At 35.5% G+C, this 17,717-nt stretch overlaps 1 protein-coding gene across 4 annotated transcripts in view; it reads right to left on the bottom strand.

The window, feature by feature from the left end:
• The window catches only part of LOC136708446 (carboxypeptidase Q-like), a 37,830-nt gene extending 20,367 nt beyond the window's left edge, over window positions 1–17,463 (bottom strand). For 2 of the 4 annotated variants that reach the window (XM_066683009.1, XM_066683012.1), the window contains exons 1-4: window positions 17,369–17,450; window positions 15,576–16,023; window positions 14,963–15,170; window positions 14,661–14,868 (exon numbers count right to left, since the gene is read on the bottom strand). In XM_066683009.1, the coding sequence (XP_066539106.1) occupies window positions 14,661–14,868; window positions 14,963–15,170; window positions 15,576–16,023 (864 nt within the window). In that variant the 5' untranslated portion in view covers window positions 17,369–17,450. Of the gene's footprint in view, window positions 1–14,660; window positions 14,869–14,962; window positions 15,171–15,575; window positions 16,024–16,261; window positions 16,456–17,368 lie in introns of those variants that run through there. The other 2 variants (XM_066683011.1, XM_066683010.1) reach the window with 2 other exon arrangements.
• Window positions 17,464–17,717: the final 254 nt, after the last annotated feature.

Here is a 17,717-nt window from a genome sequence, read left to right as displayed (position 1 = left end):
ATTTAGTATTTAATAAAATATATGAATATTTTCTTCAGTGCTGCCAATCAAATTCCATCATAAATATCATAGATGGTAATCTCAGCCAAAGTAAAACATCTTGGGTAGTTAAATTCAGTAAGAGCTACCAGATGTTTGGTAATAATTCTTGAGGGGTGCCAGATGTTCAATCTTTTCTTCTCACAGTTCTCTTCTGGCAGATACCAGCGATTCTTGGAGTTGTATATAGAAAATTAGTCAACAGTGATATCTTTTCTGCAAGTCTAAGACAGTCAATAGTACTACACAGCTTAGGAACCGAAGAAAATCATAACATGCTGGAAATCATCTCCATAAATAAAAGAGCTCAACATAAACAGACTCCAGCAGTCATTATATTTAAGATTTAGAGGGTAAACATAATGTCCATGTCAAGCCTATTTTACATTTTCTGCTATCTAACTAGCAAGCAGACATCCAGGGGTCAGGAATGAGTCCAGGAAGGTTAAGGCTGTGCAGGGCTTAGTGATATTTCCTTTTCTCACACATTGATGAGACACATTAGTTGATGAGTTGGATCAAACTTCTTAAGAGGTTAGCAGGTTGAATTAAAGTAAACGTAAAATTAAGATGGTCCCTTCTTTCTTATTTTATGTCAATTCATCTTCATTAATATATAATACCTTATTTGGGACTTGTAAATATATAACTATTGTCATATTTGTATTTGTCATATAGTCTTGTGTTTGTCTGCTAGCAGCTTGCAACATTAAATATTTATTCTCTGCTTTTTATTTTATTATTATTATTATTATTATTATATATATATTTAAACATATTTTTATATGTTTGCTGTAACATGGTACAGGTAAAAAGCTGAATTATGAGTTCTATCATTCTGAACTGAACATCTTCAGACATTTTGGCATCTATAGTTACATAAAAAGATTTTAAGTATGTGGTTTAGTGAAACTATATAGGACAAGTCAAATGCCAGTCCTGTGGTAAATATTTCCAGAGCACACTGACAGCAGAAATGTGGAAGATTCTCTATAGGCTTGAAAGCTTTGGGCTGGAATAATACAGTATCACTTTACACAAGAGTCAAGTGAATTACAACAATCCAGGAATGCAGAAATAAAGCATGCATCAATTTCAATGGCAGTAATAGGTTTAAAAAAAATGCCAGTTGATAGTGTGGGTTTTGACCTGATGCCAAGAGCAGTTTGTGTGACTCTATACTTTTCTTGTAATAAGAACTTGCTGTGTACATCATTTTCCAAATTGGAGTTGCTTAAGGCAACTGCAGGAAGAATACCAGAAAGCGAAACATGCCAGAGGGATACAAGAAAGAACATTTTTAATCCAAGCAAATATATACTTAAGTTGTGGTATAGCCACTGGGCAGGAAATGACCAAGCTGAAGCAGACATCACTGAAACAGATAAATGAAGCATGAACCAAGGTGAACAACCACAGAAAAAACAAAATTATTGAATTGAAACTGCTCACTGATTGAAACAGTCAGAAAGAAATAGAAATGGCATGTTTTCACGATGAGTGAAACAGCTAAGTTTAAGCTAATTCAGAATTCACTGGACTGCCCAAACACAGAAATGCAGTCAGTTTAACAGCTTTACATACAAAAATACCCCAAAACAAACAGAAATTTTTGTTTCTGTATCTTTGTAGTAAAAATACACACAAACACATAAATCAGATGCTTTACACACCACTGGTTTGCAAGGTAGACCACCCTGCTCTGAAGTGCTTTCTAAATGTGGAACTTCTTCTTTAAGTTAAACATGCTTTTATGCATAAAAGGGAACACAAACCATTTCTAATTGCAGTTTTGGTTTTGAAGATATTACAGGCTCAGCAATAAAACTTAACATTTTGAGGAAGGAAGTAAAGAGGCTGAGAAGGGACTGAGAATGAGGAAAATGAAATCTGCTTGTGAGCAAAAACAATACTCTCTGATACTAAGTGTGCAATGTGAAGCCTGGTTAAAATGCTTTACAATCAGACACAAAGGTAATGGATCATAAGCTAAGACATGCTACAAAAACACTGAAAAATGAATGAGGGGAAGTGATAAAGTGAAGGATGAATATAATACATGATGACAGTTGGAGAACAACACAAAAACAGATCAATAAAATCTACAACAAATCCAAATCAGAGCACCAAGACCTTATAATAGCTCATCAAACTAATCATAATGAATAAATAAACACATTTGTCACCATCTATCTATATGAAACCAGGATCATGCACTTCATAATCTGCTTTTAAACATCTCAAAACACGAGGGACATTGTCTAAATGTGTGAAGTTATCCCATAATCAAATTTTTTCTCATCTTTGTTAATTAGCTTACTTACATAGCAAAGAGTCAAATTTACAAGCCTATTATTTCTCCTTCTAATTACAATTAATAACAACAAAACCAATAACGACACATACATTTATTTCATTTCCAGACTAAACTGAATGCAGTCCACTTAAATAAAGTAATTAAATAAAAAGGGGAAAGTAAAAGAAAAATAAGTGAAAAGAATGGAGTATACAAAACTGGGGTTTAAAAATCATTTAAAGAAAATGGTACTCCTAAGACCTGGTAGACCACCAGAACTATCCCCATCAAATAAACAGTACTTAAAGTTTGCATCTTTGAGAGAGAGTAGAAAATCATGCTCCACGTTCATTTCAGATCTGCAAAATACACAGGTGTTGGTTGATTATTCGTCTTTGAGGAAAAAACACATTGTGGGTCTTAAATGGTGCGTACATGTCAGTAACACCTTACTGAATACACAAAATACACCTAAAAGGAAGGAAAACTGCAAATCATTTAAACAAGTTGCTGGTGTCCTTTGAAGAAAAGACAGAATGCCAGAGCTCAGACTCCAACATCATTGATTAATTTATAAAGAAAGGAGCAAAAAACAATGCAAAAGAATAATCAATGAAGTAATCAATAACAACAGTTGTACAGTAGATGTTTTACTTGTTTCCCAACCTGCATTATATGCTGGTGGGAGATTTAATGACAGAATCTATGAAAAAATCTGTGGCACAATGTTGCTACAAGCGATCTGTCACACAGCTCCAGGGTCCTGATGTTTTGGGCTTAGTTGTTACATTAGGGCATGTCTGTGAAGAATTCTGTGTGTTCTCGTGCCTTTGTGGTTTCCTCCGAGTGCTCTGATCTCCTCTCACAATCCAAACACATGTTAGTAGGTGAATAGGCAGTATGAAATTGTTTACAGGTGTTCGTGTGAGTGACTGGACGAGTTTGTGATGCCCAGCCCTGGTTAGGATGAAACAGTGAACAAAGATAAATAAATGACTGACTATCTGACATGTTTATTTCTGCTTAACTAAGTTTTTTCGAGACCCATCACATAACTTATCCACAAAACACAAGCATACAGATTCCACCATTTTTTGTTTATATTTGTTTTTATTTCCCCCACATAACCACAGTGTGGGATGTGAAGTTTTTGGTCTGTCAGAAAGCAAGGAACACACAGAAGTTCGAAAAATATTTTGGTCAACATAAGTAAATATGCAGCAGACAGCCCATTTCCTAATATATTGACACTGCATGTTTGCAGGAATCCGTAATTATGGAAAAAGCCTTCATAAATATGGCTGTGGACAGACACACACAAAACACCCTCTCATTCTCCGTGCAACACACACACACGTGCACACCATTTCTGTCTATCTGTCCATCACTTGCCAAACAAAAACATTTCTGTTCACTCCTTATTGTGTCAGAAGACAAATACTTCCTCATTTATTTGTTATTTATTATTTAAGGAGTAATTCCTTAATTACTCATTAAGGATCAAGAATGTTTCTGTATACATATATATAAAGAGTAGAACAAATGTAATATGAAGCAGCACTAGAAGCCAATGTTTCATATAAACTAAAAATGACTTTAAAGGCCAGACACACAATCATACCTAACATGCTTCAACTTACACATCTTGTTTAACGTTCCCCTGTGAGTATTAGTAGGAGTTTCCCAAATGACCAGCCAAATTAATATAATTAATTAACCATAAATACCAAAAAATAATGAGGACAGATTTACAAAAAAGCTTGCTCTTCAGTTTTCCTGAAGCTAAATACAATGCTGAAGACTTTTTTTTGCTGAAATACCAAATAAAAAGAGGAGATTTAGGCCCTTGTAAAAGAGCAGTTATGTCTTTTTTTTTAGTTTGAGGATATGATTTCATATACCTACGGGTTTCACTTCCAAATATTTTGCTCTATATATTATTAGCTACAGGACATCTGGCGTTGAGCTTCTAATATCTGAATTATTAGTGCCTTTCAGCTTAGAAGTTAGTTATCTTTACGTTAGACCTATTTCACAAGGAGAAGACCTAAATAAGAGCTAAAACACTTCACATTTTGGAAATTTCCTATTAGATACTTTAAAGGGATGAAGTATGATGAAATATGACAGAACATGCCTTGTAAACCATGAGTGGGAGACATTCAAATGTACATTCTTTTCCAAACTGGAAGCCATACAGGCTTTTTCAGCTAAAATAGACACAGTATGAGTCCTAAAGCCTGTCTAACTGCCTGAGAGAATCATTGGCCATCACAGGGCTGTCAAAGCACCCACGATGAGTAATTCTCTTCGAAGAGCTGTGCTAAGGCTTCCCACAGAGCTCCATCAGCAAAAGCTATCACTATTACCAGCCATGTCATGGTGTCATTGAGATGCTTAGTGAAGAAACACTGCATCTCAAAGTTCTGTTTGTTCGTAAAATAAATACCCAAGCTTGCACAAGCACCGTAACATTAACTAGGGCAAAGTATCACTCGTAAATATTGACACAGTTTAACCACTGAAGCCTACTGACCGTTCAGAAATATGCTAAAGTCAATTCTGAACAGGGAAACAGTTTTTAGTTTTTAGTTAATGACAGCAGGAAGATCTCAGGCTATTTCTACCACACAGGACAATTTCTGAAAAAGAAATTTGTTTTCAAACTCAATATCAACATTTTCCTTCTGGTTGACCTTGATGTAAATAATATTATACCCTGGGAACCTTGAAAGGATAGTAAATACAAACCTTGCTGTCGTGTGGCAAGTAATGAAGTGTGGAGAAGCATTTAAGTTTCCCTTCAAGGATGCCCTTCATGTCAAAAACCAGAACCAAAAACATTCAGCCCTGAGTTGGGTAAAACCACTTTGATACCATCAAAGGATATAAACACCTTAACCTCATTCTACAAGGACAATATTGTCATATGTTCACCAAAATATAACAGGAGGGAAATATGAAAGTAGAAGTGGATAAGTACACAAAAACAAGTCTAGTTGGATAAATAAACAGAGAAGGAAAAAACCTTGATTCCTCTGTTCACTGATTCAGATGCGTATGAGATGTGAATGAGAAACATCACAGCAACTGATGGCCAAAGGCAAAGTTGCTGTTTGTGGAGGTGAACACTACTTAGTGCAAAGTAAGCAGTGTCTGATTGGAATAAGCAGTGTCTGACTGTCTCCAGTCACTGGAAAAGGGTCTACTTTGGTAATAGTAGGTCACATATCTGGGTTTTATGATCCAGCCGGTTGGAATTTAAATTATGAAAACATGAACACAACATAACAGTAGTCATCTTCAGAAGTTTTAAACTTAGTTTTTAAAAAAAAAAAATAATAATAATAATAATAAAAAACAAAAGTCTGCCAAATTATTCCTTTCTAGATTTTTCATGACAAGCAGTGCAGACTTGTCTTAGATTAATGGGGATAAACTCTTATTATTCCTAAGTAGTATAAGAATATTTTATAGGAATATTAACTTTTTTAAATGTTTATTCATATTTTAATTAGAAGATTGTGCTATACATCATCATTGTTAAACTACTGTTACATATGGATCTATGGTAATCTTAAGAAACTAAAAGATATGTGGTGTATAATTATTCAATAAAAATGTTTAGGATTATATATATATATATATATATATATATATATATATATATGATGAGCACTACCTGCTGTAAAATAAAGTAACTGCCCTAATCCTGTACATTTACTGTACTTTGTACATTTTGGGCACCCTCATAAAACAGATGCTTTGTGGACTTGTTAAGTAAAATTAAATTGACATCATCTACAAACAACATAATTTGCTTCACATTTTAATGCACAATAAATCTTTAAGTTCACTCCCTACAGAATATGCTTTACGGTTATTTTAGAAAATAAACAACTGAAATTAATTTACCAAAGATGTCCTAACTTTTGCATTCTATTCTTTGTTTAGTACACTGTAGTAAAAACAATGAGCTAGTTTACTGTAACATTCTTGCAGGATTTACTGTAATATTACTATAGTTCTTAAACAGTATTCTCCAGTTATAAATCCCCCAACTTTCCCTTTTTCCTTGTCTGGGGCTTATCAATAAATAAACAGACAATAAAACAAATACTTATCTATAGGCCTTTACAAAACTGATTTAATAATAATTCAAATGAACAACAAAGACAGGTTTGATAACTTCTTCCAAGGGTACTCTTGAAGCTAACTCTCTTCTCCCTGGTGGTCCTGGAGCAGCTATTCTGGGTGCCACAAGGCTTTATCATTGCTCCATGCATTATTTATAAGGTAGAGGTCCGTCTCTAGAGCTGAAGAAATAAATGGTTATGACAGGGCAAACCCCAAAAGACAGCGATGACAGCATAGCTCAGGCTAGCAGCCCAGTTCTCTACACTCACTGATGACCAACTCTGCCATTCCTCTGAAAGAATGCACCTCGACATAGGAAAATGGGTTAGATTTGTGAACCAAATACATATGTTTTGGCAACAATATTAAATTCATTCTTTGTCCCACTTTATTTATTATCGGTTCTTCAGTTACAAAGTGATTTGAGGTATTTTTCCACAGTAGCTGTCTAAAGTTGTATGGTAAAAAAAATGCTTAAAAAAATTCTTTAATACACATCTCAGAATAAAACTGTGGTGTTGCTGATATTTTAGACATGAAAATGAAGCTCTGTGAAACAGGCAAAAAAAAGTATGAATTTGCTGAATGTGATTAAACAAATTACATTTTTAGAGTTGTGTAAAGTACAATATTCATTCATTCATCCACTTGTCCAGTTAAGGGTTGCGGTGGGTCAGGAGCCAACCCGGAATCATTGGGAGCAATGCAAGAATACACCCTGGAGGGGGTGCCAGTCCTTAATGGAAATTTCAGATGTGCAAAGTTATAGATTCAGGCCAAATAGACTACAAAATGTTTATGATGCATATACACTATTACGTTTTTTTTTTTTACTTTTAAGACTCAAATTATGTTCAAAATTAAATTAAATTCATATCTTAATGAATTGTTTACATACAGATATTATACGTGATAATATATATTCACCAACAAAAGATTTTCACAGTGTAGCAGTCTTTCAGAAAAATTTAAGTTTTCAAAGGAAAATACTGACATTACTGGTGTAAAAAAAAAAAAAAAGATACCTGATTACCAAATTCTGAAATCTGATGATAACCACTGATAATTGCAATCAACTGCAATTTTCACTGTAGGTTTAAGGAAGAGATGAAGAAATATTTATATTATAGCTATTTTCTACCTTGTTTACAAGAAATAACTGCTGAAAGACAAAACCGCTGTGTAAAGAAACATAAATGTTGTACTCTAAACAAATGGCTATTAAGGTGCAAGTGATTATATTATAATGAGCTATTTAAGGAGGCACAATGAGTATTAATATCTAGGCCTGTATTTATTTTTACAGTAAATTATTATTAGCTCACTATCTACTTAGCTACAGTTTTTTGTTTTGCTTTAATAATATCACTTCTCACCACCTCACAATAAAATGCCCTTTAGCAAAAACACTTTGAAAGAAACTTCATAAAAACCATAAAATAAAATCCATCAAATCATCTGGCTTTGCTGACAAAACCCTCGTTCAGCTGAGAATCTAGACATGTTATCCAACACTCCCAATTCCTGATGATTCAGACTGCGTGTGTGTGTGTGTGTGTGTGTGAACTTTACAGGCCATGGTGATGTTTAATCAGCTAGCTGCGTGTCCTCTGCAGCAGGGCTGCAGCTCTGTCACTGTGGGGGAGGATCTGACAGTGGATCTGTAATTACTGCAGACACAGCCAGCACGTCTGTCACACATCTCCAACTACAACCCAACCAGCACAAGATAGCGCAGCACAGCAAAGCACAGAGGTCACTTTATGTCAAATAACCTGAAGACCAAAGAATCTCACACACTAATCTCCTAAGATTCTGTAATCACTCTAAGAAAAATATATCTTCAAACAAAAATGTATGAATATTCATGTTCTTTGATCAATTCTCTCACCATGCGTCATATTTGGACCATTCTTAGGTCAATAAATGTTGCTCTTGATGGAGCAGCTGCAGCAAGTTATATGTTCTTATTAAAAGATTCTCTCTAATTTTTGGGATCAGTTTCCTACTAGATAAACAACTTAAAGCCAATGGCAAATAAGGCCAATGGTAAATAAGTTCTAGTGATAACAGCTGTGAAATACAATAACATTGAGGGAATTTGTTTACATCTTGACCTCAACTCCTCATCCCCTGCCCAGAATCCTGTTAAGCTCAGAAGAGGTTTGAACATAGTTAACTTAATGTTGATAAATTCCTCAAAATTTCACAAGTTATTGGGAATTGTTTTAATGTACTGTTATACATTTGACATTTTATTGATTATACACAGCTTTTTGGCATTACATCTGCAGCATGTTTGCCTTTTGAGGGCCAATATAGCTATGAAGCAATGTTGTGAAACAAGAAAAATGATAAAAGGAAAAAGGGAAGCGAACAAATATCTCAGACCTGTGGTACATTCATGTCCAGGCTAAAAAAAGGCATATATTCATTTTCATGTATTTAGATGAAAATGCAAGAAAACATTTCAGTAATTGTCAGATAGCTACCAAGTGTATTTTATTTAAAGGTTAAATGATTTCAAGTTATTTTCATCAGGTTTATTTTACAAGTTATTTTTGTTGCCTCAGACTTTTCAACCCTATCAGAAAAATTGCAATATCACTACAAACTGCATGCTGTTTCTGAAATCTAAGTTTTGACCTCAACTTTCCACCTAAATGACATCATTTAATATCCTCTTACACAATGTGGCAGTGGATGTCAAGACCAAGTGATTTAACATGGAATAACCCCCAGCACTAAGCCACAGAGAACTAGAGGCTGGGACAGGCAAAGTAAAGAGCTTCCACAAAAATCTACTGGAGATTGTGTCTGTAATTTAGCCTGTATGACGCAGCATTGTGGCTCCGTTGACGGAAAATGCATTACAGCTTATGACAAGTGCACAGAACCATCCATCATCCATTATCCATTATGATGTTCATGGCAGTAATTATCCCTATAGAGAGTGTACATGTTGATAAAACACAAAAGGAGGAAGTCAAAGGAAGAAAGCATTAATGGGTTGCTTCTGGATACTAGAAACCCAGAATAACAAATCTGACACAGTGAGATACAGCACGCAGAAATAGAGACGAGTTTTCAACCCAATTTCCTTTCAATATTTTGGCAGAGACTCAGTGGACACAGTCTTTAACACTAACCACTCAGCCATTCACACCCATTCACTCACACACAGCCTCCAACAGAAAAGGCTTCTAAATCTTCACTGGTAAAAATCATCACACTGAAACACTCAGGGTCAATATTAAAGGAACGTCTATCAGAAAAATATTGACAATTTTCAGGAAAAAAAGGAATATATTTGGAGAATTTGAAGAGCAGAACAGGAGGTATAATTGTATATACATACAATTTAATATAGTGTTGTTATATTTCTGCCGTATCAGCCATACTTACAGGTTATCCAATTTCCAACAACGTCATCAGGAGTCTTCCCTACCACAGATGGTGGGATAGAGAACAGACACACCAGAACCCCTTCAAATAGAGAGGACAACAGGCCAATGACAGACAGCTGAAGCCTCCCACGCAATCAAACACACACTGCAAAATCTCTGGCTATAAAAAGACCTGTGAAAACCTCATCAGGACTATACATATGGGCATATCTTTTCCTTTCAGATCTGCACCTGGAGCAAAAAAAAAAACCCTGATATGATGCCCAATCTGTCATGGATTGAGAATGACGTTTAATAAAAAAACAACTTCTCTAAATAAGCTGAAAATCATCGACTGTAGATGTCATCTCCTTACAGACATATTTGCCCATAAGAGGCCATTTGGTATATTTGGAGCAGATTAATGATGTATATGAATGATGCTGCACAATAAATCTATTTATCAAGTCTATTTAAAACAATTTCACATTGATAAAAAAGTACTCTACAACATCTTTTGTATAAACAAGTCAAGAAAACTACCACAGTTGATGTGCAAATATATAAGAGAAGACATGTAGTAGATGAATTGTACTAGAGTTGAGCAACCACATACAGGATTTTCATACAGGTGGACCCTCCAGTATTTCTGTTAAAGATGTATGGGTTAAATACACAATAATATGCACATAATTTATAGCAGGGGTAATTAATTTATATTCATTAAGGTCCAGTTGGAGAAAATTTTCTCAAGCCAAGGTCTGGAACATAATGTTTAACCTGCTTTAGTTAACAACGGGATTCCAAATCAAATTACAATTACAATTCAATTAAATTCAAATAATAATTCAATTACATTTTAATATACAACATGATTTATAAATATTATAAATAACAAATAATCTAAATAAAATGTCCTTTTATCATTTCAAGTAAAATTTACAAATAAAATAATGATTTAGAAAAAAAAATGCTTATATAAATAAAGTCCCAAATGACTTGTAGTTGCAGTTGACTTTTTGCTTTCCATAACAAGCAATCTGATTTGTTCTTATTGCTGGAGGGTGGGACTTTATCCATTAACAGCAAGCTGATAGGCTATTTTGCTGAAAGACGTGAATCCATGTTCAGCGCCATGAGAATTTCAACCCGTACAGTTTTACAGTTCTGGTTTTAAATCACACAACACTGGAAGTTGTCCTGGAAGTGTCCCAAAAGAGCTTTTATCATGTCCCTTGGGCTATTTTCACTGGCCCCAGGACAGCGGTATCTGGATCCCTGCCCTGTGGATGTCATACATTCGAGTCACAGCTCTCATCATAATGCACAGATCTAATTAGTAGTTTACATGGGGGGGGGGAGGTAGTCCCATGTGTGATTATGCAGAAATGCGATTAGTCTGGTAACTTTCTGAAGCGCTTAACCTGAACCGTAATGACCAGAAGAGGCACAACATTTAAAACAAACACTCTATTAAAAATGATTTCAGCTTAATAGTTGACAGACAACATTTTCTAATTAGCACAACAACTTATAAAAAATGTGTGTACACAATATAGTGGTATGTCAGCCTGAAGGTTTAGCCAACTCGCACACAAGGTAACTAATTACTCAAAATAGATGTCTTAGAATGGCATAAAATACAATAAGATAGTTATTCACAGCTACAACTGTCTCCAAAGTGAGTGGAAAATTAACCACGTCTAGAGCAGTAAGTTCTGCTGCATCCTGCCAGGGTCATTTTTTGTTGTTGAATGTGCAATGGAAAACACTTTCTTAATATTCTCAAGTCTTTTCTGCAATGATCTTTAATTTACTAAGCAGGTAGATTTTTCAGTCATATAATTCAGCCTAATTGAATTAATCAATATATGGCAATGTGTGAAACTATCAGTAAATGTCCGCAGTGAGTCATCTATAAAAACACTGGTTACCTAAGATATTTTAAGGCACAAAACATTTGAATGAATCTTTGTGTAGACCTTAATCATGAACAACCAGCCAGCAAACCACTGTAAAATTTTCAATAAACACTAAAACCAGTGTTTTCATATTCAGTGCAATAATAAGTGCAAAAAATAAAGTAGGTGAATGACAGTTTCAAACACAAAATCTCTGAAGTAACCATAACAGAAGTCTACTAAAAGAATGTCATTGCCTGTATTGACCACCAAAATACAAGTTAAACAGTGACATTTAAGAAGCATGTCACTCAACATGCTGCATATGTTAGCACGAGGTATGTCATTCCTCTAATGATTCATGGCTGTTATGTAGTTTCTGAAAATAGCCAGGAAGAAGCTAAGCGGAACAGGAGATTCATCAATTTATGATCATGTGGAGGAACTAGAATGGACTGTGTTTTCGGAACACTAGTATACATAAAGATGATGTGTCCTGAAACCCATAAGTATTCTTCATGACAGGACTTCAGATAATTCCTGTTAAAGTAGTACCAAAGCTAAAGGAAACTATTTAAAAGATGATGTTCTGAAAATTCAAGTTTGTATGAAAGGGATAATATTTGATGAAAAGTTAAGGCCACATTTTGAGAATCTCCTAGTTTTGATTTGTTTATTTATTTAAGAAGATTGCATCATATAAAATGCTAAAAAATCTCAGCATTGTGGCATTATTTCCAGCTTATGTAACAAGAGAGTCCCTACAGCACACAGTTATACAAATTAAACCAGTGTGTACATCTGATGTGTGTTTGGATTTGAGGACAAAGCCCAGAGTACTTCAACTAACCACACTGAAGTCTACAAAACAGGATTTTAGAATGACTGTTATTGTGCATGCTATTTGTGAGCTGCTTTTATACAGATGTGGGCTACAAGGTTAAAAAATATGAATGACTCCATATATTTCCTTCATGTGGCTAGCAGATTTTTCCACCACTTTTAACAGGAAGCTGCAGTTTGTGACAGTTTTGGAATTCAGTGAGGAAATGGATCAGATTAGACTGGCAAAAATAAAAGAACAGATGTGTTATAATTATCATTTTGAGGTCTATTCTATGCTGCAGCTAGTGCCCTAGGAGGAGCGACAACCAGCCCATCAGAAAGAACCTTTACTAACAGGTCATTAATTAGATGCCAACTATTGGTGTGAGTTAGACTCCTGGAGAGATGTGTCATGTTCAGTGTCAGAAAGCACAGTGTATGATGGACAAGTCAGTGTAGTACTATATTTTTCATAATTGGTGGAAGGTGGTAGGCACCCTGTTGCACTGATCTAGGGACAGCCCTCATTCTCAAATACCAATCAACGTTCTAAGAGAAACTGTGTAACTGAGCTCCCAGCAGCAACTAAAGGGCAACCTCTATCAAAACTCTATAATTGGCTCCCGAAACATCCTGGTGAGTCACACTGATAAACGTCATGTGTATCTGAGCAGTCACTAACTGGCCAGTTATGGTATGAGCTCAATTTTCAGGATTTGAACCACACCACAAAATGATGTTACACTATGTGTATTTTTTGGAAAAGGAATAACTATATAAATGCTGCAGTAATGGCATGTGATGCATATAAAAGGCAGTTTCCCAATATCAGCAGTACTCTCAGACAAAAATGCAGGTCAGTTTAAGTGCAGCCAACACAAACGTTCTTGTTCAGTCAAAAATTATAGTCGCTCTTCTAAGGGCGACAAATTATTTCTCAGCTTTGATTTTTGTGTAACTACATCCATAATGAATCATCTATTATTATTATATTATTATAATTTGGCTTTTTTTTAGTTCATTTTGTACCCCAAAGATATCTCACCCATTATGCCATGGGACAACTGTCTAGTCATGAAAGATGCAGCTTTTTTCCACACTGTTGTGCATGCATACTTTTTATATTTATGTTATTAACACAACATATTATTGGTTAAACAAAGTAAATGAACATTAAATCATGCTTTTATAATGCTTTCAACTTTTCCAAACCTTCCAAGCTGAGCTAAAATTGTTTTAAAGAAAACGCCACTGTATTCCTTCAAAGGTTGAGTCCTTAGGACTTTCCACACAAATCCAGTACTATGGTTAGACAATATAGTATATTTTCTAAAGGCTAAGAATGTATACTGATTTAATTTTTGTTTATTCCCAAAAAGATCAGCAAATAAAAGGACCAATTGCTGGCTTAACCATTCTAAAAAGCCACTGATATACAAAATTGTTTTCTGGTGAATAGACTTCATCATCATCATCATCATTTTTCCACTTGTCCATTTCAGGGTCACGGAATAGACTTCATGAAAGGCTTCAAAATAAAATAGAAAAGAAAAAGTCTGTCCTTTCAAAACAGTCTTTAATAAGCGTTGAAGACTAAACTTTGAGTGAGCAGAATTTTTTTCCTTTTTATTCCCTAAAAGTGCTGTAATGGTAGATATTCTTCACTACAAGTATTTCTAATGTAATAAAAAGCTAAAATAGCAAATATATTTACTTTAGGTATAGTAGCAATACAGGAATATATTAATTCAGCAGTTTATATTCAGTTTCTCATTTTTGTTTGTTTTCTGTGAGTTCAGAACAGAATTTCGTTCTATAACTACAATGACAGTTGAGTTTTATCTTATTGTATCATGTTCATCAAATTCTTGATCAGGTCCTCGTATCTGGCAACCACAACAATACTTATCAATGTCCTAGATTACAGGTCATCAAATTCAGGACTAATCCAACCATTTTGGCCATTTTATAGCAAAGACAAACTAATTAACTGCTGAACTGAATCAGGAATGTTTGAGAATGGAAATCACCATATACTGAACTGATGACCACATTCTAAAATATATGTGTACTTACCTGCTCTGGATGCTGACTGCCTATGATTTCAGCCACTGTGTTAAAGGATTCTGCATCAGGCAGGTTCTGTGCTCCCATGGTCAAGCGTACCACAATCTTTGTGCCTCTGTGGGCCATCCTGGCCATCATCTGGGCATCCTCCACTGCTATACAGGCAGTGGGGATCTGAGGCACTCCAGAGTCATACCACTGCCAGCCAGTGTGGGGGCTATAACAAGAACAGAGCTGTGATGAATGCAGCAGTGACAAAACAGCATCAAAATCAAGGAAAGGGAGTGATATGACAGGTGATGGGACCAGACCTGTAAATGGAAAATGGAGTCACGGAGCAAATTAATGAAGCCACTGCTCCAACTTTAGCAGCCTCTGAAGCTCCTGAAGCACGGTATGAAACTGTCTCCCCATAACTAACAAACGGCTGATTATACACCACAATCTTTCCCTTAGCCTCATTCGCTCTCCTCTTCAACTCATCAAAGGATTCCACCACCAACACTTCTGCTTCAATACCTGTCAGACCGAAGGAGAACACAATACCTTAGCTCAAATGCTTTTACTAACCAGTGTAAGAGAATTTCAAATATGTATTTTTTGCATGCTTAAGAATGCAACTATAGATGTATGTATGTATCTCTTATATTCCTCTAAAAAGAAAATGGTGACAGACAAAATTCAATCTTAAAATTGTGATTATGTGCTAAAATGTGGGAAATACAATTAATTATGTTAGAATAATTTTATAAGTTTGATCACAAATGACTAGCACCATTCCAAAACTTGGAGAGAATGAACAGTTTTCTTTCTTTGAAATTTGTTCAAGACATTGTGATAATCTTGGATCAGGGACCCAGTATCTAAAATTGAGAGCTGAGTAGCTATATGTCAATAACAGTGGCTAAATAAGCAGCTACAAACCTCCTTTAGGAGTTCCAACACTACTCCCTAATCCAAGGATGGACATGGTGTGATTTCTTGGAAGAAGCATTACTGCACTTTCCTCTCCTCTCACCCAGTGAGGGACCTTCACAGGTTCTAGATGCACATTCTCCAGGCCATCCTCTTTCAGAGCATTGTACATATACTTAATAGCCAAGTCCAGGTTCTTGGATCCACTCACTCTGTGGCCAATTTTATCAGCAAAGACAGCCAGTCGTTCATATGAACGGTTTTGAGCCTTCCCATACACTGCCAGTTCTATGATTTTCTGAGCTATGTCAGCATAAGATGAAATCTTGTTGGATATTTCTTTAAGTGGTTTATCCTTGTAAACATGTGGCTTACAGAAGCCTTGGTTTAAACAACCAATAAGAATGAGTAGGGCCAAATATACAAGGCCATTACTGCATTGTCCCATGATGGTCATCTGAAGGAAAAAAAGAAAAATGTTTATTTAGCAGCAGGTTATGAAATCACTGCCTGATAAATCAGATTCGGTTTTGCAACAGTTTGACATGAAGTGTGAAACCTTATGGTTCTACTATAATTTTCTTTAAGATTTCTATTATTTTACCTTTAACAGTATTAAATTTAAAAACACATAAGATGCCTCGCTGATTTGTACAGTAAGGAAAAGAAATAAAACCAAACATTAAACCACCTGCCTAATATTGTACAGATCCCTCTCGTGCTGTCAAACCAGCTATGATCCACAGAGGCATGGACTCTATAATACCCCAGAAAATGTCCTGTGATATGTGGTACCACTAAATAAGCAGATCCTTTAAGTCTTGCTAGTGGCAAGGTGGGTCCTCCATATGTGTAACTTGTTTTCCCAGCACATCCCACAGATGCCCGTTTGGACTTAGATCTGGGTTTTTTGGAGACCAAGTGAACACTTTTAAACCTTTGTCATGTTTCTTAAACAATCCCTGGGCAATTTATCCCTGGCATAGAGCATTATCCTGCTGAAACAGGCCACTGCCATTAGGGAACACCTTTACAATGATGAAATATACTGAAACGGTATTCAGTTTATTAAATGCAATACAGCTAATGCTTAGACGCTGTTCTAGTGTCTAATGTGAAGGAAAAAGTATAACACTTGTTTTAAACAGAAACAACAGGAATCGCGAGTGTTATCTGTTATGTGTCCTGCCAGTGCTGCTTGCTGACGCGCGGGTACGCGAATGTAGTTGGATTCTCAGCGTTTCTAAACTTTTATATTTATAAAAACCTTTTATATTTATATTCTGGACTTGCATCTCTCTTAACTTGCAGTTGTTTTATGAACTTGCATCGCGTTTCTGAGTTTGCATTTTTTTCTAAACTTGCATCGCGTATTTTAAATGAAGCCCATGTATAGTCGTTTTGATGTTTTGCTTTTGCAGCGCGTTTGGGCTTTCCCGGCCACCGTAGTATTTTTCCTTTAATGTCACCCTTTACAAACAGCTGAAACGAGTCAGTGAACAGCTTTATTTGAAATTCCCTTCCTATAGAGGTTTGTCAGGTTATTATGTCCGCAGCGGCTCTTAAGTTTCTAAAGATTAAACATTTCTGCATGAATTTACTTTAACTCAGACAAGTGTCTCTCAATGAAAACAGGAAGCTAATGAGCTAAATGTTAAAACAAGCGAAACGAGCAGAATGAGCAGTAAAAGTCCAAAATGTATTGAAATTAATGTCTGAGAATTACTAATACATCGATACGTAAAAGGAAAACCTGAACTTGACGTGTATATTTTCTCAGTGACTTCAAATAAAGCGCGAACCTCAGGCACACGAACCTTCTTAGCATCTGGCTGAGGGTTTTATGAACGCACTTCTCTTTCCTCGTTTCTCTCCTCCCCACCCCAGTGAACCACCTCCGAACCCAAGTCTGATGAATTTTTATTTCACCCGAAACGGCGTAGCTTTATACAGCAGCGCTGTACATCTGACATTGAAGAAATGTTAACTGTAGCCACATGTAGACGTGTATTTTATAGTACACTCTGAGCAGATAATAAAATGGTACATGATATGGACATTTCCTTCAGAAATATTACCAATTCCCCAAACTTGCTAAACGTACACATTCCATTTAAGTGGCTGGTAATGTCACTATAAAAATGTGTAAAA

The sequence above is a fragment of the Hoplias malabaricus genome, chromosome 10 (genome assembly GCF_029633855.1).
Source record: "Hoplias malabaricus isolate fHopMal1 chromosome 10, fHopMal1.hap1, whole genome shotgun sequence".
In the NCBI taxonomy this organism is placed as follows: domain Eukaryota; kingdom Metazoa; phylum Chordata; class Actinopteri; order Characiformes; family Erythrinidae; genus Hoplias; species Hoplias malabaricus.
This window is presented reverse-complemented; position numbering and strand designations above follow the sequence as displayed.